We start from the raw sequence: 20370 nt of genomic DNA on the forward strand, positions 1-20370 counted from the left end.
GCCTAATTTTAATAATGTTCTAAAATATAAGTGCCAGTGATTCTATATAGATTCCGTTCTTCAATACTTGTTTGTTAAATACATTGTTTGAAATATGATGTAAAAATCAATATTAATAAAACCTTTAATAAAAAAATCAGTAAGGAAGCTGCAGGTGTGCTGGCGAGGGCCTAATATCCAAGCTACTCAGCAGGCTGAGATCTGGGGATCGCCACTCGAAGCCAAGCCGGCTTTTAACAAGTCCTGGCCTTGACCTCAGGGTCTGGGCGCTGACCTTGGCCTTTACTCTCAAGGCTGGAGCTCTACCACCTGAGCCTCAGGGTCTGGCAATGACCTTGGCCTTTACTCTCAAGGCTGGAGCTCTACCACCAGAGCCTCAGGGTCTGGGCACTGTCCTTGTCCTTTCTCTCTCAAGGCTGGAGCTCTACCACCTGAGCCTCAGAGTCTGGCACTGTCCTTGGCCTTTCGCTCTCAAGGCTGGAGCTCTACCACCTGAGCCTCAGGGTCTGGCACTGTCCTTGGCCTATCTCAAGGCTGGAGCTCTACCACCTGAGCCTCAGGGTCTGGCGCTGTCCTTGGCCTTTCTAAAGGCTGGAGCTCTACCACCTGAGCCTCAGGGTCTGGCCGCTGTCCTTGGCCTTTCTCTCTCAAGGCTGGAGCTCTACCACCTGAGCCTCAGGGTCTGGGCACTGTCCTTGGCCTTTCTCTCTCAAGGCTGGAGCTCTACCACCTGAGCCTCAGGGTCTGACACTGACCTTGTCCTTTCTCTCTCAAGGCTGGAGCTCTACCACCTGAGCCTCAGGGTCTGGGCACTGTCCTTGTCCTTTCTCTCTCAAGGCTGGAGCTCTACCACCTGAGCCTCAGGGTCTGGGCACTGTCCTTGTCCTTTCTCTCTCAAGGCTGGAGCTCTACCACCTGAGCCTCAGGGTCTGGCACTGTCCTTGGCCTTTCGCTCTCAAGGCTGGAGCTCTACCACCTGAGCGTCAGGGTCTGGCACTGTCCTTGGCCTTTCTCAAGGCTGGAGCTCTACCACCTGAGCCTCAGGGTCTGGCACTGTCCTTGTCCTTTCTTTCTCAAGGCTGGAGCTCTATCACCTGAGCCTCAGGGTCTGGCACTGTCCTTGGCCTTTCTCTCTCAAGGCTGGAGCTCTACCACCTGAGTCTCAGGGTCTGGCACTGACCTTGGCCTTCTTTCTCAAGGCTGGAGCTCTACCACCTGAGCCTCAGGGTCTGGCACTGTCCTTGGCCTTTCTCAAGGCTGGAGCTCTACCACCTGAGCCTTAGGGTCTGGCACTGACTTTGTCCTTTCTTTCTCAAGGATGGAGCTCTACCACCTGAGCCTCAGGGTCTGGGCGCTGTCCTTGGCCTTTCTCAAGGCTGGAGCTCTACCACCTGAGCCTCAGGGTCTGGCACTGTCCTTGTCCTTTCTCTCTCAAGGATGGAGCTCTACCACCTGAGCCTCAGGGTCTGGCACTGTCCTTGACCTTTCTCTCTCAAGGCTGCAGCTCTACCACCTGAGCCTCAGGGTCTGGGCACTGACCTTGGCCTTTCTCAAGGCTGGAGCTGTATCACCTGAGCCGCAGGGTCTGGGCGCTGTCCTTGTCCTTGGCCTTTCTCAAGGCTGGAGCTCTATCACCTGAGCCTCAGCGTCTGCCACTGACCTTGGCCTTTCTCTCTCAAGGCTGGAGCTCTACCACCTGAACCTCAGGGTCTGGGCACTGTCCTTGGCCTTTCTGAAGGCTGGAGCTCTACCACCAGAGCCTCAGGGTCTGGGCACTGACCTTGGCCTTTCTTTCTCAAGGCTGGAGCTCTACCACCTGAGTCTCAGGGTCTGGGCACTGTCCTTGGCCTTTCTCAAGGCTGGAGCTCTACCACCTGAGCCTCAGGGTCTGGCACTGTCCTTTGCCGTTCTCAAGGCTGGAGCTCTACCACCTGAGCCTCAGGGTCTGGGCGCTGTCCTTGGCCTTTCTCTCAAGCCTGGAGCTCTACCACCTGAGCCTCAGGGTCTGGCACTGTCCTTGGCCTTTCTTTCTCAAGGCTGCAGCTCTACCACCTGAGCCTCAGGGTCTGGGCACTGACCTTGGCCTTTCTCAAGGCTGGAGCTCTACCACCTGAGCCTCAGGGTCTGGCACTGTCCTTGGCCTTTCTTTTTCAAGGCTGGAGCTCTACCACCTGAGCCTCAGGGTCTGGGCACTGACCTTGGCCTTTCTTTCTCAAGGCTGAATCTCTATCACCTGAGCCTCAGGGTCTGGCACTGTCCTTGGCCTTTCTCAAGGCTGGAACTCTACCACCTGAGCCTCAGGGTCTGGGCGCTGTCCTTGGCCTTTCTCTCTCAAGGCTGAAGCTCTACCACCTGAGCCTCAGGGTGGCACTGTCCTTTGCCTTTCTCAAGGCTGGAGCTCTACCACCTGAGCCTCAGCGTCTGGCACTGTCCTTGTCCTTTATCTCTCAAGGCTGGAGCTCTACCACCTGAGCCTCAGGATCTGGGCACTGTCCTTGGCCTTTCTCAAGGCTGGAGCTCTATCACCTGAGCCTCAGGGTCTGGGCACTGACCTTGGCCTTTCTTTCTCAAGGCTGGAGCTCTACCACCTGAGCCTCAGGGTCTGGCACTGTCGTTTGCCTTTCTCAAGGCTGGAGCTCTACCACCTGAGCCTCAGGGTCTGGCACTGTCCTTGGCCTTTCGCTCTCAAGGCTGGAGCTCTACCACCTGAGCCTCAGGGTCTGGGCGCTGTCCTTGGCCTTTCTTTCTCAAGGCTGAATCTCTATCACCTGAGCCTCAGGGTCTGGCGCTGTCCTTTGCCTTTCTCAAGGCTGGAGCTCTACCACCTGAGCCTTAGGGTCTGGCACTGTCCTTGGCCTTTTGCTCTCAAGGCTGGAGCTCTACCACCTGAGCCTCAGGGTCTGGGCGCTGTCCTTGGCCTTTCTCAAGGCTGGAGCTCTACCACCTGAGCCTCAGGGTCTGGGCGCTGTCCTTGGCCTTTCTCAAGGCTGGAGCTCTACCACCTGAGCCTCAGGGTCTGGCACTGTCCTTGGCCTTTCTTTCTCAAGGCTGGTGCTCCACCACCTGAGCCTCAGGGTCTGGGCGCTGTCCTTGGCCTTTCTCAAGGCTGGAGCTCTACCACCTGAGCCTCAGGGTCTGGGCGCTGTCCTTGGCCTTTCTCAAGGCTGGAGCTCTACCACCTGAGCCTCAGGGTCTGGCACTGTCCTTGGCCTTTCTTTCTCAAGGCTGGTGTTCCACCACCTGAGCCTCAGGGTCTGGGCGCTGACCTTGGCCTTTCTCAATGCTGGAGCTCTACCACCTGAGCCTCAGGGTCTGGCACTGTCCTTGGCCTTTCTTTCTCAAGGCTCGAGCTCTACCACCTGAGCCTCAGGGTCTGGCGCTGTCCTTGGCCTTCCTATCTCAAGGCTGGAGCTCTACCACCTGAGCCTCAGGGTCTGGCACTGACCATGGCCTTTCTTTCTCAAGGCTGGAGCTCTACCACCTGAGCCTCAGGATCTGGCACTGTCCTTGGCCTTTCTCTCTCAAGGCTGGAGCTCTACCACCTGAGCCTCAGGGTCTTGCACTGTCCTTGGCCTTTCTTTGTCAAGGCTGGAGCTCTATCACCTGAGCCTCAGGGTCTAGGCGCTGTCCTTGGCCTTTCTTTCTCAAGGCTGGAGCTCTACCACCTGAGCCTCAGGGTCTGGGCGCTGTCCTTGTCCTTTCTTTCTCAAGGCTGGAGCTCTACCACCTGAGCCTCAGGGTCTGGGCACTGTCCTTGTCCTTTCTTTCTCAAGGCTGGAGCTCTATCACCTGAGCCTCAGGGTCTGGCACTGTCCTTGGCCTTTCTCTCTCAAGGCTGGAGCTCTACCACCTGAGCCTCAGGGTCTGGGCACTGTCCTTGTCCTTTCTTTCTCAAGGCTGGAGCTCTACCACCTGAGCCTCAGGGTCTGGCACTGTCCGTGTCCTTTCTTTCTCAAGGCTGGAGCTCTACCACCTGAGCCTCAGGGTCTGGCACTGTCCTTGGCCTTTCTCTCTCAAGGCTGGAGCTCTACCACCTGAGCCTCAGGGTCTGGCACTGTCCTTGTCCTTTCTCTCTCAAGGCTGGAGCTCTACCACCTGAGCCTCAGGGTCTGGCACTGTCCTTGGCCTTTCTCAAGGCTGGAGCTCTACCACCTGAGCCTCAGGGTCTGGCACTGTCCTTGTCCTTTCTCTGAAGGCTGGAGCTCTACCACGTGAGCCTCAGGGTCTGGCACTGTCCTTGTCCTTTCTTTCTCAAGGCTGGAGCTCTACCACCTGAGCCTCAGGGTCTGGCACTGTCCTTGTCCTTTCTTTCTCAAGGCTGGAGCTCTACCACCTGAGCCTCAGGGTCTGGCACTGTCCTTGGCCTTTCTCAAGGCTGGAGCTCTACCATCTGAGCCTCAGGGTCTGGCACTGTCCTTGGCCTTACTCAAGGCTGGAGCTCTATCACCTGAGCCTCAGGGTCTGGCACTGTCCTTGGCCTTTCTTTCTCAAGGCTGGAGCTCTATCACCTGAGCCTCAGGGTCTGGCACTGTCCTTGGCCTTTCTCAAGGCTGGAGCTCTATCACCTGAGCCTCAGGGTCTGGCACTGTCCTTGTCCTTTCTCTCTCAAGGCTGGAGCTCTACCACCTGAGCCTCAGGGTCTGGGCGCTGTCCTTGTCCTTTCTTTCTCAAGGCTGGAGGTCTACCACCTGAGCCTCAGGGTCTGGCACTGTCCTTGGCCTTTCTTTCTCAAGGCTGGAGCTCTACCACCTGAGCCTCAGGGTCTGGCACTGTCCTTGGCCTTTCTTTCTCAAGGCTGGAGCTCTACCACCTGAGCCTCAGGGTCTGGGCGCTCTCCTTGGCCTTTCTTTCTCAAGGCTGGAGCTCTACCACCTGAGCCTTAGGGTCTGGCACTCTCCTTGGCCTTTCTCAAGGCTGGAGCTCTACCACCTGAGCCTCAGGGTCTGGCACTGTCCTTGGCCTTTCTCTCTCAAGGCTGGAGCTCTACCACCTGAGCCTCAGGGTCTGGCACTCTCCTTGGCCTTTCTCTCTCAAGGCTGGAGCTCTACCACCTGAGACTCAGGGTCTGGCACTGTCCTTTGCCTTTCTCAAGGCTGGAGCTCTACCACCTGAGCCTCAGGGTCTGGGCACTGTCCTTGTCCATTCTCTCTCAAGGCTGGAGCTCTACCACCTGAGCCTCAGGGTCTGGGCACTGACCTTGGCCTTTCTCAAGGCTGGAGCTCTACCACCTGAGCCTCAGGGTCTGGCACTGTCCTTGTCCTTTCTCTCTCAAGGTTGGAGCTCTACCACCTGAGCCTCAGGGTCTGGCACTGTCCTGGTCCTTTCTCTCTCAAGGCTGGAGCTCTACCACCTGAGCCTCAGGGTCTGGGCACTGTCCTTGTCCTTTCTCTCTCAAGGCTGGAGCTCTACCACCTGAGCCTCAGGGTCTTGCACTCTCCTTGGCCTTTCTCAAGGCTGGAGCTCTACCACCTGAGCCTCAGGGTCTGGGCGCTGTCCTTGTCCTTTCTTTCTCAAGGCTGGAGCTCTACCACCTGAGCCTCAGGGTCTGGGCGCTGTCCTTGTCCTTTCTTTCTCAAGGCTGGAGCTCTACCACCTGAGCCTCAGGGTCTGGCACTGTCCTTGGCCTTTCTTTCTCAAGGCTGGAGCTCTACCACCTGAGCCTCAGGGTCTGGGCACTGACCTTGTCCTTTCTCTCTCAAGGCTGGAGCTCTACCACCTGAGCCTCAGGGTCTGGCACTGTCCTTGGCCTTTCTCAAGGCTGGAGCTCTACCACCTGAGCCTCAGGATCTGGCACTGACCTTGGCCTTTCTCTCTCAAGGCTGGAGGTCTACCACCTGAGCCTCAGGGTCTGGCACTGTCCTTTGCCTTTCTCAAGGCTGGAGCTCTACCACCTGAGCCTCAGGGTCTGGGCGCTGTCCTTGGCCTTTGTTTCTCAAGGCTGGAGCTCTACCACCTGAGCCTCAGGGTCTGGCACTGTCCTTGGCCTTTATCTCTCAAGGCTGGAGCTCTACCACCTGAGCCTCAGGGTCTGGCACTGTCCTTGGCCTTTCTCAAGGCTGGAGCTCTATCACTTGAGCCTCAGCGTCTGCCACTGACGTTGGCCTTTCTCAAGGCTGGAGCTCTACCATCTGAGCCTCAGGGTCTGGCACTGTCCTTTGCCTTTCTCAAGGCTGGAGCTCTACCACCTGAGCCTCAGGGTCTGGCACTGTCCTTGGCCTTTCGCTCTCAAGGCTGGAGCTCTACCACCTGAGCCTCAGGGTCTGGGCGCTGTCCTTGGCCTTTCTTTCTCAAGGCTGAATCTCTATCACCTGAGCCTCAGGGTCTAGCGCTGTCCTTTGCCTTTCTCAAGGCTGGAGCTGTACCACCTGAGCCTTAGGGTCTGGCACTGTCCTTGGCCTTTCGCTCTCAAGGCTGGAGCTCTACCACCTGAGCCTCACGGTCTGGGCGCTGTCCTTGGCCTTTCTTTCTCAAGGCTGGAGCTCTACCACCTGAGCCTCAGGGTCTGGGCGCTGTCCTTGGCCTTTCTTTCTCAAGGCTGGAGCTCCACCACCTGAGCCTCAGGGTCTGGGCGCTGACCTTGGCCTTTCTCAAGGCTGGAGCTCTACCACCTGAGCCTCAGGGTCTCGCACTGTCCTTGGCCTTTCTTTCTCAAGGCTCGAGCTCTACCACCTGAGCCTCAGGGTCTGGCGCTGTCCTTGGCCTTCCTATCTCAAGGCTGGAGCTCTACCACCTGAGCCTCAGGGTCTGGCACTGACCATGGTCTTTCTCTCTCAAGGCTGGAGCTCTACCACCTGAGCCTGAGGGTCTTGCACTGTCCTTGGCCTTTCTTTCTCAAGGCTGGAGCTCTACCACCTGAGCCTCAGGGTCTGGGCGCTGTCCTTGTCCTTTCTTTCTCAAGGCTGGAGCTCTACCACCTGAGCCTCAGGGTCTGGCACTGTCCTTGGCCTTTCTTTCTCAAGGCTGGAGCTGTACCACCTGAGCCTCAGGGTCTGGCACTGTCCTTGGCCTTTCTTTCTCAAGGCTGGAGCTCTACCACCTGAGCCTCAGGGTCTGGCACTGTCCTTGTCCTTTCTCTCTCAAGGCTGGAGCTCTACCACCTGAGCCTCAGGGTCTGGCACTGTCCTTGGCCTTTCTCTCTCAAGGCTGGAGCTCTACCACCTGAGCCTCAGGGTCTGGCACTGTCCTTGTCCTTTCTCTCTCAAGGCTGGAGCTCTACCACCTGAGCCTCAGGGTCTGGCACTGTCCTTGGCCTTTCTCAAGGCTGGAGCTCTACCACCTGAGCCTCAGGGTCTGGCACTGTTCTTGTCCTTTCTCTCTGAAGGCTGGAGCTCTACCACCTGAGCCTCAGGGTCTGGCACTGTCCTTGTCGTTTCTTTCTCAAGGCTGGAGCTCTACCACCTGAGCCTCAGGGTCTGGCTCTGTCCTTGTCCTTTCTTTCTCAAGGCTGGAGCTCTACCACCTGAGCCTCAGGGTCTGGCACTGTCCTTGTCCTTTCTTTCTCAAGGCTGGAGCTCTACCACCTGAGCCTTAGGGTCTGGCACTGTCCTTGGCCTTTCTCAAGGCTGGAGCTCTACCACCTGAGCCTCAGGGTCTGGGCGCTGTCCTTGGCCTTTCTTTCTCAAGGCTGGAGCTCTATCACCTGAGCCTCAGGGTCTGGGCGCTGACCTTGGCCTTTCTCAAGGCTGGAGCTCTACCACCTGAGCCTCAGGGTCTGGGCGCTGTCCTTGTCCTTTCTTTCTCAAGGCTGGAGGTCTACCACCTGAGCCTCAGGGTCTGGCACTGTCCTTGTCCTTTCTTTCTCAAGGCTGGAGCTCTACCACCTGAGCCTTAGGGTCTGGCAATGTCCTTGGCCTTTCTCAAGGCTGGAGCTCTACCACCTGAGCCTCAGGGTCTGGGCGCTGTCCTTGGCCTTTCTTTCTCAAGGCTGGAGCTCTATCACCTGAGCCTCAGGGTCTGGGCGCTGACCTTGGCCTTTGTCAAGGCTGGAGCTCTACCACCTGAGCCTCAGGGTCTGGGCGCTGTCCTTGTCCTTTCTTTCTCAAGGCTGGAGCTCTACCACCTGAGCCTCAGGGTCTGGCTCTGTCCTTGTCCTTTCTTTCTCAAGGCTGGAGCTCTACCACCTGAGCCTCAGGGTCTGGCACTGTTCTTGTCCTTTCTCTCTGAAGGCTGGAGCTCTACCACCTGAGCCTCAGGGTCTGGCACTGTCCTTGTCCTTTCTTTCTCAAGGCTGGAGCTCTACCACCTGAGCCTCAGGGTCTGGCTCTGTCCTTGTCCTTTCTTTCTCAAGGCTGGAGCTCTACCACCTGAGCCTCAGGGTCTGGCACTGTCCTTGTCCTTTCTTTCTCAAGGCTGGAGCTCTACCACCTGAGCCTTAGGGTCTGGCACTGTCCTTGGCCTTTCTCAAGGCTGGAGCTCTACCACCTGAGCCTCAGGGTCTGGGCGCTGTCCTTGGCCTTTCTTTCTCAAGGCTGGAGCTCTACCACCTGAGCCTCAGGGTCTGGGCACTGTCCTTGTCCTTTCTTTCTCAAGGCTGGAGCTCTACCACCTGAGCCTCAGGATCTGGCACTGTCCTTGGCCTTTCTCAAGGCTGGAGCTCTACCACCTGAGCCTCAGGGTCTGGGCGCTGTCCTTGTCCTTTCTCAAGGCTGAAGCTCTACCACCTGAGCCTCAGCACCACTGCCTGCTGTTTTGTGAGTGTGGCCTGAAGGAACGGAGCCTGGCCTTGGAGCCTGGCCGGCTCTCCAGCCCTGACGAGAATTCCTGGACATGACGCCTCGTGTGCTGCGTTCGACAGCTCTGAAGTGTGTGTATGTCGTGGAGGGGCTGCTGGACTCCGCGGTGCCGTTTCTTCCGGGTGGAGACAAGGAAGCCCGGTCGGAGGAGGCCACCATGGGGAGTCTGAGCTGGGCCCTGCGGCGGGGGGGTGGGGATGAGGGGAGAGCCGTGGCGGCAGGTTCCTGGGGGGTGCGGAGGAGACGCTCCTCAGGCGCCCCTTCGTGGCCTTCCAGGGTAGTGCACAGAGGTGTGTGTGTGTGTGTGTGTGTGTGTGTGTGTGTGTGTAGGTGTGTAGAGGCAGAGCTGTGTGTGTGCACGTGTGTACATGTGTAGAGGCAGAGCTGTGTGTATGTATGTGTGTGCATGTATGTACATGTGTAGAGGCCTGAGTCCCAAGCACAAGGATAGATTGCTGATTGAGCCAGGCATGGTGGTGGCCTGTAACTCCAGGGCTCAGGAGGCTAAGCAGGAGTGCAAATTAAAGCCAGCCTGACCTGCAAAGCAAGACCCTGTGCAGGAACGAAAGCAGGAGAACAAAAACACTACCCGCTTCCCACAGCTCCAGCCTCTGCCTCTGGTCTGCCCAAGCCCAGGGCACCGAGTGAGTGGCTGGCCTCCCTCCCTCTGCACTGGTCCCCATGCTCGGCCCACACCGCTCCCAGCCCCTGCAGGGCAGCCTCTCCTGGGACCCTGAGTGGGGTTCATTTGTGACCCCTGCAAGTGCTGGAGTCCCCCAGGGGTTCGGCCCTGAGAAGGGAGGGGTGGCGGGAAGGGGCCCTGCTGTGGCTGAGGAGAGGGAGAGGGGAGGAAGGCCAGGGCCTGCCAGCCCTCCATGGCCTCCAAGCAGGACCCTGCCAGCACACCTGAGCTCTGGCCGAAGGGTTGGAGAGCCCTCAATGCTGGATTTTACTGTGTGCAGATGGAACCCCGGGGTCGTGTGCCTGCTGGACAGCACTTACGTCCCCACAGCCCCACGCCCCAGAACGCCATGGTGACAGGAAGGACTCACGTCAAACCAAGCCCCAAGGCAGGGAGCCCGGTCCCATCCACAGCGCTAACAGTGGGCTCTTAAATCGGGTGTGCTACCCCGGATGCTCCCCTCCTGCCATGCTGGGAAAGGTTGGGGAGTTCCAGCACCGAGCTCTCTACTTTAAGCCACGGGAGTTCTCTGTGCCACTGTCAGGCAGGCTCCCGGCCCTGCCCCGAAGGCCTCACCCCAAGCCCAGGCTCCCAGCCCCCTCTCACGGCTGCAGCCAGCCGTACAGCTGAGGCGCTGCTCTGCCCACAGGGCCGGGGTCATTAGGAGGGAGGGAGGGAGGGAGGGAAGGGACTCTCCAGTGTCCACAGGCCTGGACCCTCTGCTGTCCCTCTGCGTGGGAAGTGCTGCCCTGGCCGCGGTTCCAGAGGCTGTCGCTAGGTCCTGGAGGTCCAGAGGCAGGCTGGGCCCCGGCCAGGCCAGGCCAGGCCAGGGTTGGCCCAGAGGACCCACAGGCAGGGGCTGAAGGCTGCCTGGCAGGAGTGACCAGCTGAGCTGCCCTCTGCTGCTTCCTGGCTCCCATCAGTCCAGCCCTACCAGCACCGAGGGCCTAAGGCGGGGTGGGGCCGAGTTGGTGTGGGCATTGTGGAAGGACCGGGCAGAGAGGCAGACTGGGCAGGAAGGGACTGGGAGAGGCTTCAGATGTCGGGGTGGACGCAGAAAGGCAGTGGCATTGGGGGGGGAGAGCACGGGGGAGGGAGGACGTGAGGGACGGGCTGCCCTGAGCAGAGCTTGATGGGGGAAAGGACAGCGGCCGTAGACCTGGCATCGGACAGCAAGCGAGGCCTGGGCGCTGGCCTGGGACACGGGTGAGGTCCTGATGAGGGGCCCAGGGCCGCTCCTGTCCTCCCCCGGCTGCTAGGGATTGGGTGTCACAGGCCACCCCCAAGGCCGTGACCCAGCCTGGAGGGGTGGCGGGACAGGCGCTCCTGCCACCCTGTGGCCGGTTGTGGCAGCTGCATGAATGCAGCCGGCGGGGGCGGGGGCGGGGGCTGACCGTGTGCTGGCCCCCCTCTAGCTGCAGGGCACTCAGTGGACGCCTGGCAGGGAGGGACACCTGGGGTCCTGGCCGAGCCCTTGGAAGGGCCGGTGCTCATGTCACTGTGGGTGTCTGTGGGCCCAGATGGGGCTGGGGACAGGATGGTGTGGCTGCTAGCTGCTGGTTTGTGGAGCACAGAAGCCTGGGTGACCTTTGCTGGGCTGGGGTGGCGCCGTGCTGGGGGGCTGCTGCAGGCCCCGTGGGTTAGCTCCTTCCTGCCTCAACGGCTGGGAAGCCAAGCCACAGCCCGGCCACAGCCCCGGCACACAGGCACCTGCGGGCGGCTGGGTCCCCGGGGAGGGGAGGGCACGGGGGGGGGGGCACGGGGCCTCACTACAGCCCCCACCCCTGGGCAGCTGTCTGGGCAGCACAAGGCCGAGGCCAGGAGTTACTGCTGCCGCCCGGCCTTCTGTTCCCCTTTCGGAACCCCTAAAGCTGGCTTTCAGTCACCACACGTCACTCCGGTGTGGCCTGGCCTGCTCCCCCGTCTCCACGGTGTGTCCCCACCTCTGGGAGGATTCAGAACCAGCCCACCGGCAGGGACACACGGGACTTGCAGGGCCATAGGCCTGGCCTGGGCTGGGGACCCATGCTGGAGAGGCACAAGGCACCCCCGGGGTCCTGGAGGAAGTCAAGGCAGACCTCTCCCCATGCAGGCCCTGCACCTGGAGGCCCCGCCCAGCGTGCACTGAGCCTGGCAGGACGTGGCTGTGGCTGCTCTCCTCGGAGCCCTCCACTCTCACGCTCGGCCTACGCTGCTCTCGGGTTGAGTATTTTGGGGGAGGGCGGTCACCACGGGGGCCCAGGGCTGTCTCCAGTCTCTGATTTGAGCATCACCAGCTGGCTGAGCCCTGCAGGGGCGAGACTGGATCTGGTGCAGCTCAGCGCTGTGCAATGCCTGATGGCATGTGGTCACAGTCTTGCAGTCCAGCAAAGGGGCTTTATAATATCCCCTCCATTCCTGGTGGCCGGGTCCTGGCAGATGTAATATGAATGACGAGGGCACTGCTTGAGCAGCAGCCAAGCGGCTGGCATCCTGTCCACAGCAACGTGGACAGCCAGCCCCGGCCGCGGGAGGCTCGGCACCCACACCCCACCCGCCACAGCCAAAACCACACTGCCATCCCGTCGCCTCTATTTTGATGAGAATCTTGCAGACTCCAGAGTCTCCGCTGCTTCATGTTGACGCATCTGTCTGTGGTGGTTCCATTCCCGTCCACACACTGTTTTCAGATTCCATGCGCTTTCATGGTTAGATTTCATCTGGTTTTACCAGAAAACTGGTTTCATCGCTCTAGTTTCTGGCTATGTCTGACTCTTAGGTTTCTACCTTTCCTTTCCCACTTGTTGAGTCACTTGAGATAATACACGGATGAGTCTATTTACATGTACTGTAGTGGGTTACTCAGAGCCACAATGGTTGCAATTGTAAATTGCTAGTAGGACTTGTGCTTACTGGTCATTTAGACACCGTTTTGTGGTCCTGCTTTGTTTAGTATGTCTTATGTCAAGGATTGCTTCCTCCTTTCCCTGCTCCACTAGAGAGCTATTTCTTCTGGTTTAAAACCTGTGTTTCTGTTTTGGTTCTTACCGCAGCTGCCTGAGAACTGTACACCAGTGTCTCCCTCTGCACAGGGTCATTTCCTGTCTTCGTCTCCCTCTGCTTTCTGACACAGAAATGTCTCAGCAGTTTCTAACTTCCCTTGGGCTCTACTGGCCTCTCCCCAGTGTGTTGCCACAAACGAGAACATCAGTTCTAGATGCTTACATGCATTGTGTGTGGGTTTCCTTTGGTCTTTTGTGGGTAAAAAGAACCTCCATCTGACTTTTATTTCCCTTGTAGTGAGCTCCTAAACTTGTCTCCCCCGCCCCCCCGTCTCTTTTCTTTTTGCCAGTTCTAGGGCTTGACCGGGGCCTGAGCACTGTCCTTGCGCTTTCTTTCCTCAAGGCTAGCGCTCTACCACTTGAGCCACAGCACCACTTCTGGATTTTTCTGTGTATGTGGTACTGAGGACGTGAACCCCAGGTTTCCTGCATGCTAGGCCGGCACTCCACCCCTAGGCCACACTCCCAGCCCCTTACATCTCCTATGTGAGCCTCCACCCCTAAGGCCGAGGTTGACTGGTGGTGAGTCTGAGAGATCCCACGCTTGACCATAGTTATCACACTCTCCCACTGTGCGACTGGACACACAGGAAGGAAGCGCTTTTCCTTCTGCCTTTCTGCCTGTCTTTGGTCCTCTTGAATTCAGGAGTCTTTGGAAGGGAAGCCCAGTACCGTCCCAGCTCAGAATTTCCTCGTGGCCGGGTCATTCTTGTCCAGACGTGGCTGGACCTTCAGGGCTCTCCTCGTCACTCTGGAGCCCCGCCCCCGCCCTCCTTTCTGGACGTGTGCCGCTCCCCCTCCTCCAGTGCGGCTTAAGCCTCACCTTCCCACCTCCTCTCCACGTCCACCCCCAGCCTCCCATCTCGTGAGACTCCGCCCTGTCATTCCACACGGGCATTCAGCTTCCTGGTCTTCAAGGCCACTCATGAAGATGGCCTTGCGCCCTGATGTCCCGTCCTTCCTCCCAGAGGCAGGCGTGGCCTTTTCTCAGGATGCTGGTTACCTCGCTGTGAGCTTTGGGGGGTCCCTTGAGGACTTGGGCAAAGGTGCAGCCATGGCCTTCAGAGGCCCTGTCCCCCCCAGCCCTCTGCCCGCAGGCTCATTGCTCTCCTTCCCAAGCATTCACATGTAGACATCTTGTACCTCATTGACCAGGTTTGTATTAGACAAACAAGATCGATCTATCCATCTGTCTATCTATCCATCCATCCATCCATCCATCTATCCATCCATCCATCCATCCATCCATCCATCTATCATCCATCCACCCATCCATCCATCCATCCACCCATCCATCCATCCATCCATCCATCCATCTATCTATCATCTATCCATCCATCCATCCATCCATCCATCTATCCATCCATCCATCCATCCATCCACCTATCCATCCATCCATCTATCATCTATCCATCCATCCATCCATCCATCTATCCATCTATCCATCCATCCATCCATCCACCTATCCATCCATCCATCTATCATCTATCTATCCATCCATCCATCCATCCATCCATCTATCCATCCATCCATCCATCTATCCATCCATCCATCTATCTATCTATCTATCTATCTATCCATCCATCCATCCATCCATCTATCCATCCATCCATCTATCTTATCTATCATCTATCTATCCATCTATCTATCTATCTATCTATCTATCTATCTATCATCTATCCATCCATCTATCCATCCATCCATCTATCATCTATCCATCCATCTATCCATCCACCCATCCATCTATCTATCATCTATCTATCCATCCATCCATCTGTCCATCCATCCATCTATCATCTATCTATCCATCCATCCATCCATCCACCTATCTATCATCTATCATCTATATGTTTGAAGCCATTGTGAATAAGATTGCTTTTCTAATTTCTTTCTCAGCATGTTCATTGTTGGTGTATAGGAAAGTTACGTGTGTGTGTGTGTGTGTGTGTGTGTGTGTGTGAATTTTATCATATTCTGTTTTTTTGGTGTGCTTTTTAGTCTTTTAAGTATAGGATCATCTCCTCTGCACGTAGGAACACTTTGACTTTCTCTCCTTTGTAGATCTTTTTATTTCTTTTTCTTGCCTTATTGCTTTGGCTACAAATTCTAGTGCTTCCCTGAGCGGGAGTGGAGGGTGGTCCGTGGATGTGCCACCTGTGAGCCTGGCACACGGCGTCCCCACGTCTCCGTCGCAGGATCGCGCCGGCGGGCACCGTCTTGTCACCAGGCTCTGTTGCAGGAGCGGGTACCCGGTCTTCTCTTGAGAGGTTCACCTGGGTGTTTGCAGGGTCTGTGGGGGCTGGCAAGGTAACAAGGACTCTGACAAACGCGTGATCGGTCTGCTTATCTCTCAGGAAATTGCCTCAGAGCTAAGAGGGAAATGGGAGAGGACTTCCTTCCCTTCAACCGGAGCTGAGGGTCTGGGGCAGGTGACCGCTCGGCTCTGCCCCCCCCCCCCGCAGTCCTGCTTGGGCTCTGTTCCTCCCCTCTGGCTCCCCTGGGCTCTGTCCCTCCCCCAGCTCTGTCCCCTTCCTCTGGCTCTGTCCTCCCCCCCCCCCCCGCCCCAGCTCAGCCCCTCTCTGGCTCCCCTGGGCTCTGTCCCTCCCCCAGCTCTGTCCCCTTCCTCTGGCTCTGTCCCCTCCCCCCCCCCCCGGCTCAGCCCCTCTCTGGCTCCCCTGGGCTCTGTCCCTCCCCCAGCTCTGTCCCCTTCCTCTGGCTCTGTCCCCCCCCCCCCCCCGGCTCAGCCCCTCTCTGGCTCCCCTGGGCTCTGTCCCTCTCCCACCTCCCCCAGCTCTGTCCCTCCCCCAGCTCTGTCCCCTTCCTCTGGCTCTGTCCCCCCCCCCCCCCGGCTCAGCCCCTCTCTGGCTCCCCTGGGCTCTGTCCCTCTCCCACCTCCCCCAGCTCTGTTCCTCCCCCAGCTCTGTCCCTCCCCTGGTCTCTGAGGGCCTGGGGCACTAGTAGCCAGGAAATGATCACAGATGCCAGGAAAGGAGTGAGGCTTTATTCTAGGGGGTCTGGGCCTCCTTGGGTCTGACAGGGGAGGACCCCAGGGAACCAAATCCTAATTAAGACGAGCATGGCCAATCGCAACTGGCCGGGACCACTCCCAGCAGCAGCCTGGACCAACAACGCGCGGGGTCTCCCCAGAACGGGAGGGGGCACCAGGCATTAAACGAAGCTTTCCAACTCTGCTGTACTGCGCGAGCTCAGCAGGGCACAGAAGCAGATACAGAGGCAAAGTCTCTGGTTGTCAGCAAGCTCACTTCTCAAAACTGGCTGCCCACCAGCTACCCGGCGCTGGTGTTCTCTGAGGGCTGTCACGAGCCTGTCCCGTGGTTTCCCGCGGCGGCTCTCCAGCACCTCTGGGCTCCTCTCATGCTGAGTGCCAGAGCCCACCCAGCGGCAGGCCCTCCTACCTGGGGGACAGAGTGTCTGGCAGGCAGCTCAGCACTGTCTCTGAGGGCTTCATGACCGTGGTACCTTGTGGTGCTGGGAAAGCAGCCTAGGAGGGCTTCCTGGAGGAGGGGCCACGCACCAGGAAGCTCAGGAGCCCCTGGAGAGCAGCTCATGCTGACCCCAGCACAGCCCTGCACCCACCGGGTGAGCATTTGGCAGGACTCCTGCAGGTTCTGCCAGTCAGGGCCCCAGGGACAGCGGGGAACGGCAGGGGGGATGGCAGGGGGGGGAGACGGCGGGGGGATGGCGGGAGGGGGGAGACGGCGGGGGGATGGCCGGGGGGGGGGGAGACGGCGGGGGGGATGGCGGGGGGGAGACGGCGGGGGGGATGGTGGGGGGGACGGTGGGGGGATGGTGGGGGGACGGCGGGGGGGGACGGTGGGGGGGAGACAGCGGGGGGGATGGTGGGGGGGATGGCAGGGGGGGACGGCGGGGGGGACGGCGGGGGGGGGACGGCGGGGGGGGGACGGCGGGGGGTGGCTCAGCGGCACTGGCGGCTACAGTGACTGTAGGACATGTCCTCATACACCACGCACGCGGGGTTCTTAGCCCCCGAGAGCTTCTTGACCTAAAAGAGCGCCCGTTGTCACCCCAGGCCCCCCGCACCGGCCTCTGAGCACCCCTTTCTTCCACATGCGCACATGGGCCCCCCCCGTGGGCGCAGATGCAGGCACAGGTGTGCACACACACGCGTGTTCCGCTCTGTGTAGCAGGGTTGCCCCGCGCCCCGCCCGTCCTCTGCTGGGGACCGGCCCCGCCTACCTGTGTGCGCCGCGCCCTCAGCAGGCCCACGGTGCCCAGGCCCAGGCCCAGGCCCAGGAGGAGGCCGCCCACGGCCAGCGCGGCCAGGAGGGCCACGCAGCTCAGCCGCGTCTCCTGGTGTGCACACACCCCTCCAGACGGCTTGGCTGGGAGGAGGGAGAACGAGGCCTTTGGCGGGAGCGCTCTCGGGGGTTGGGGGGCACTCTCGGGGGTCGAGGAGCACTCTTGGGGGTTGGGGGTACTGTTGGGGGTTGGGGAGCACTGTCGGGGGTCGGGGGCACTCTCAGGAGTCGGGGGGCACTCTCAGGGGTAGGGGGGCACTGTCGGGGGTCGGGGAGCATTGTCGGGGGTCGGGGGGCACTGTTGCGGGTCGGGGGCACTCTCAGGGGTAGGGGGGCACTCTCAGGGGTAGGGGGGCACTGTCGGGGGTCGGGGAGCACTGTCAGGGGTCGGGGAGCACTGTCGGGGGTCAGGGAGCACTCTTGGGGGTCAAGGAGCACTCTTGGGGGTTGGGGGTACTGTTGGGGGTTGGGGAGCACTGTCGGGGGTCAGGGGGCACTCTCAGGAGTCGGGGGGCACTCTCGGGGGTGGGGGAGCACTGCCGGAGGTCGGGGGGCAGTGGGAGCACTCCAGGCTCAGAGCACTGGAGGGCAGTCGAGGAGGCAGAGGGCTGCAGCCTGGAGGCTTCCTGGAGGAGGCAGCTGCACAGGTGTAGAAGGGAAGCCCCCCGCCCCCCCGTCCCTCACCAGTCACCACAACCATGGTGCCCTGGCCCGGCACGCTGCTCTCCGAGACGGCGTTGCAGGTGTAGACGCCAGAGTCGTTCGGCGTCAGGAAGCTCATGGAGATGGTCAGGTTGTTCTGGGCCCCCGAGAAGCGGATGCGCCCACGGAGGCTCCGGTCGACCGTGGGGGTCTTCCCGTCCTCGTAGTAGACCACGTGGGCCGCCCGGGGCCAGCTCTGCTCCAGGTAGACCCCGTGCAGGGCCCCGCGGGTCCGGCACGAGATGGCGACCGAGGACCCCTCGGGGGCTGTCGCGTAGAGGGGAGACTGCTGGACTTCTGTGGGGGTCGCCGCCGTCACCATGGAGCAGGGACCCCGGGACCCTCAGCCCAGCATGGAGCGGGGACCCCGGGACCCTCAGCCCAGCATGGAGCGGGGACCCCGGGACCCTCAGCCCAGCACAGAGCGGGGACCCCGGGACCCGGGGACCCTCACATCTGGCTCACACCTTCCCTTTTACTGAACACTCTCCTTCCCCACTGTGCCCCATCCCTGCCGTGGGTGAAAAGAACCTGTGGTTCTGTGGAGGGAACCCCCTGGTCCCCCCGGCCCCCCAAGCCTGTTCACGCAGCCCAGGGCCTGGAAGACCCCCCAGACACCCCAAGCCCGTCCACGCAGCCCAGGGCCTGGAAGATCCCCCAGACCCCCCAATCCTGTCCACGCAGCCCAGGGCCTGGTAGCTCTGGCATGGTGAAGGAGGCAAAGGCCCCGTGCTGTGGGCTGCAGAGTGAAGTCTCTGTAGTAACCAGGAAAGGCAGAGGGGAGACCGGTGCAGCCGCTTCCTCCAGACCCCAGCCTGGAGCCTGAGGGGCTGGGCCAGCCCCGGGAGGGCGGACGGGGGTCCTGTCCCCTCTCCCCCAGGCGGAGCCGTGTGCAGGAAAGCTCTTACCTTGGCCTCCCACTGCGGCCAGCAGCAGGGTGGGCAGTGCCAGCCAGCTCATGCTGCTCAGACCCAGCCCAGCCCTGCTCCGCTCCTGGCTGCACCTGCAGCTGCACCGGCCTCCAGCCAGGGAGGGGTGCTGGAGGGAGGGCGCTGGAGGGGGGGCGCTGGGGGGGCGGAGCTGCCCCAGGTCCTCCTCCAGGCCTCTCACCAGGGCAGTCCAGACGCCAAGGCAGAAGTTGTGTGAGCTCAGGTGCTAGGAGGAGCCTGGGGTGCTGGGTGACTGTGTGTGCAGTGCCACAGAAGGCGCGTTCTGGGGTGCGCGTGACAGGTGCACAAGGCCCCGCCGGTGTGCTCGGGGTGCGTGTGTGAGAGGTCAGCAGTGCCATCACATAGACTGCCTAAGTGTGTGCACTTCCTCTCTTGCAGCCGTGTGTGTGTGTGTGTGTGTGTGTCTGTGTGTGTGTGTCTGTGTGTGTGTGTCTATCTGTATGTCTGTGTGTCTGTGTGTCTGTGTGTGTGTGTCTGAGTGTGTGTGTGTGTGTGTACCTATGTGTGTGTGTCTGAGTGTGTCTTGTGTGTGTCTGTCTGTGTGTCTGTGTCTGTGTCTGAGTGTGTCTGTGTGTGTGTCTGAGTGTGTGCCTCTGTGTGTGTGTCTGAGTGTGTGCGTGTGTGTCTGTGTCAGTGTGTGCGCATGTGTGTGTGTGTGTGTCTGAGTGTGTGTGTGTCTGTGTGTGCGTGTATGTTTCTGTGTGTGTGTCTGTGTGTGTCTGTGACTGTGTGTGTGTGTGTCTGTGTGTGTCTGTGTGTCTGTGTGTGTCTGTGTGTGTCTTGTGTGTGTGTCTGTGTGTGTCTGTGTGTGTCTGTGTCTGTGTGTGTCTGTGTCTCTGTGTGTGTGTGTCTGTGTGTGCGTGTGTCTGTATGTGTCTGTGTCTCTGTGTGTGTGTGTCTGTGTGTGTCTGTGTGTGTCTTGTGTGTCTGTGTGTGTGCATGTGTGTGTTTCTGTCTCTGTGTGTCTGTGTGTGTCTGTGTGTGTCTTGTGTGTCTGTGTGTGTGTCTCTCTGTGTGTGTCTGTGTCTGTGTATGTCTGTGTGTCTGTGTGTGTCTGTGTGTCTCTGTGTGTGTGTCTGTGTCTCTGTGTGTGTCTGTGTCTGTGTGTGTGTCTGTGTCTCTGTGTGTGTGTGTCTGTGTGTGTCTGTGTCTCTGTGTGTATGTCTGTGTCTCTGTGTGTGTGTGTGTCTGTGTGTCTCTGTGTGTGTCTGTGTCTCTGTGTGTGTGTGTCTGTGTGTGCGTGTGTCTGTATGTGTCTGTGTCTCTGTGTGTGTGTGTCTGTGTGTGTGTGTGTGTCTGTGTGTGTGCGTGTGTTTCTGTCTCTGTGTGTCTGTGTGTGTCTGTGTGTGTCTTGTGTGTCTGTGTGTGTGTCTCTCTGTGTGTGTCTGTGTCTGTGTATGTCTGTGTGTGTCTGTGTGTCTCTGTGTGTGTGTCTGTGTCTCTGTGTGTGTCTGTGTCTGTGTGTGTGTCTGTGTCTCTGTGTGTGTGTCTCTGTGTGTGTCTGTGTCTCTGTGTGTGTGTGTCTGTGTCTCTGTGTGTGTCTGTGTCTCTGTGTGTGTCTGTGTCTGTGTGTGTGTCTGTGTCTCTGTGTGTGTGTGTCTGTGTGTGTCTGTGTCTCTGTGTGTGTGTCTGTGTCTCTGTGTGTGTGTGTGTCTGTGTGTCTCTGTGTGTGTCTGTGTCTCTGTGTGTGTGTGTGTGTGTGTGTGTATCTGTGTGTGTGTGCAGGGCACACACGGCCCCGGTCATCGGCCCGGTCACTGGCCCCAGACCCGGCGCCCATTCCCCCTGGCGCACCCCTGGCATCTAGGATCTTGACTGTGCAGGCGTCGGGGCTCTGCCCGGGCACGGCTGTGCTGTGGGGTGCAGGCAGGCTGCTCAGAGGCCATGGCCCCAGCCTGACCCTGCAGGAACGCTCCAGACTGCTGGTGTGGGAGGCCCCGGGAAGGAGGGGGAGCCCCCCTAGAGCAAGGGGCCCCCGGATGG

The 20370-nt window shown here is 59.5% G+C and overlaps 1 protein-coding gene across 1 annotated transcript; it reads right to left on the reverse strand.

The window, feature by feature from the left end:
• Positions 1-16392: 16392 nt before the first annotated feature.
• On the reverse strand, positions 16393-18397 carry Cd7 (CD7 molecule). The gene is made up of 5 exons (XM_090351540.1): positions 18346-18397; positions 17420-17734; positions 16936-17211; positions 16674-16819; positions 16393-16479 (listed from the first exon to the last, which is right to left on the reverse strand). Exons 1-5 carry the CDS (start codon positions 18395-18397, stop codon positions 16393-16395), a joined length of 876 nt encoding a protein of 291 aa, XP_090207666.1.
• Between the last annotated feature and the right edge of the window lie 1973 nt (positions 18398-20370).

Source organism: Megascapheus bottae, chromosome 17 (genome assembly GCF_031878675.1).
Source record: "Megascapheus bottae isolate mThoBot1 chromosome 17, mThoBot2.hap1, whole genome shotgun sequence".
Taxonomy (NCBI): domain Eukaryota; kingdom Metazoa; phylum Chordata; class Mammalia; order Rodentia; family Geomyidae; genus Megascapheus; species Megascapheus bottae.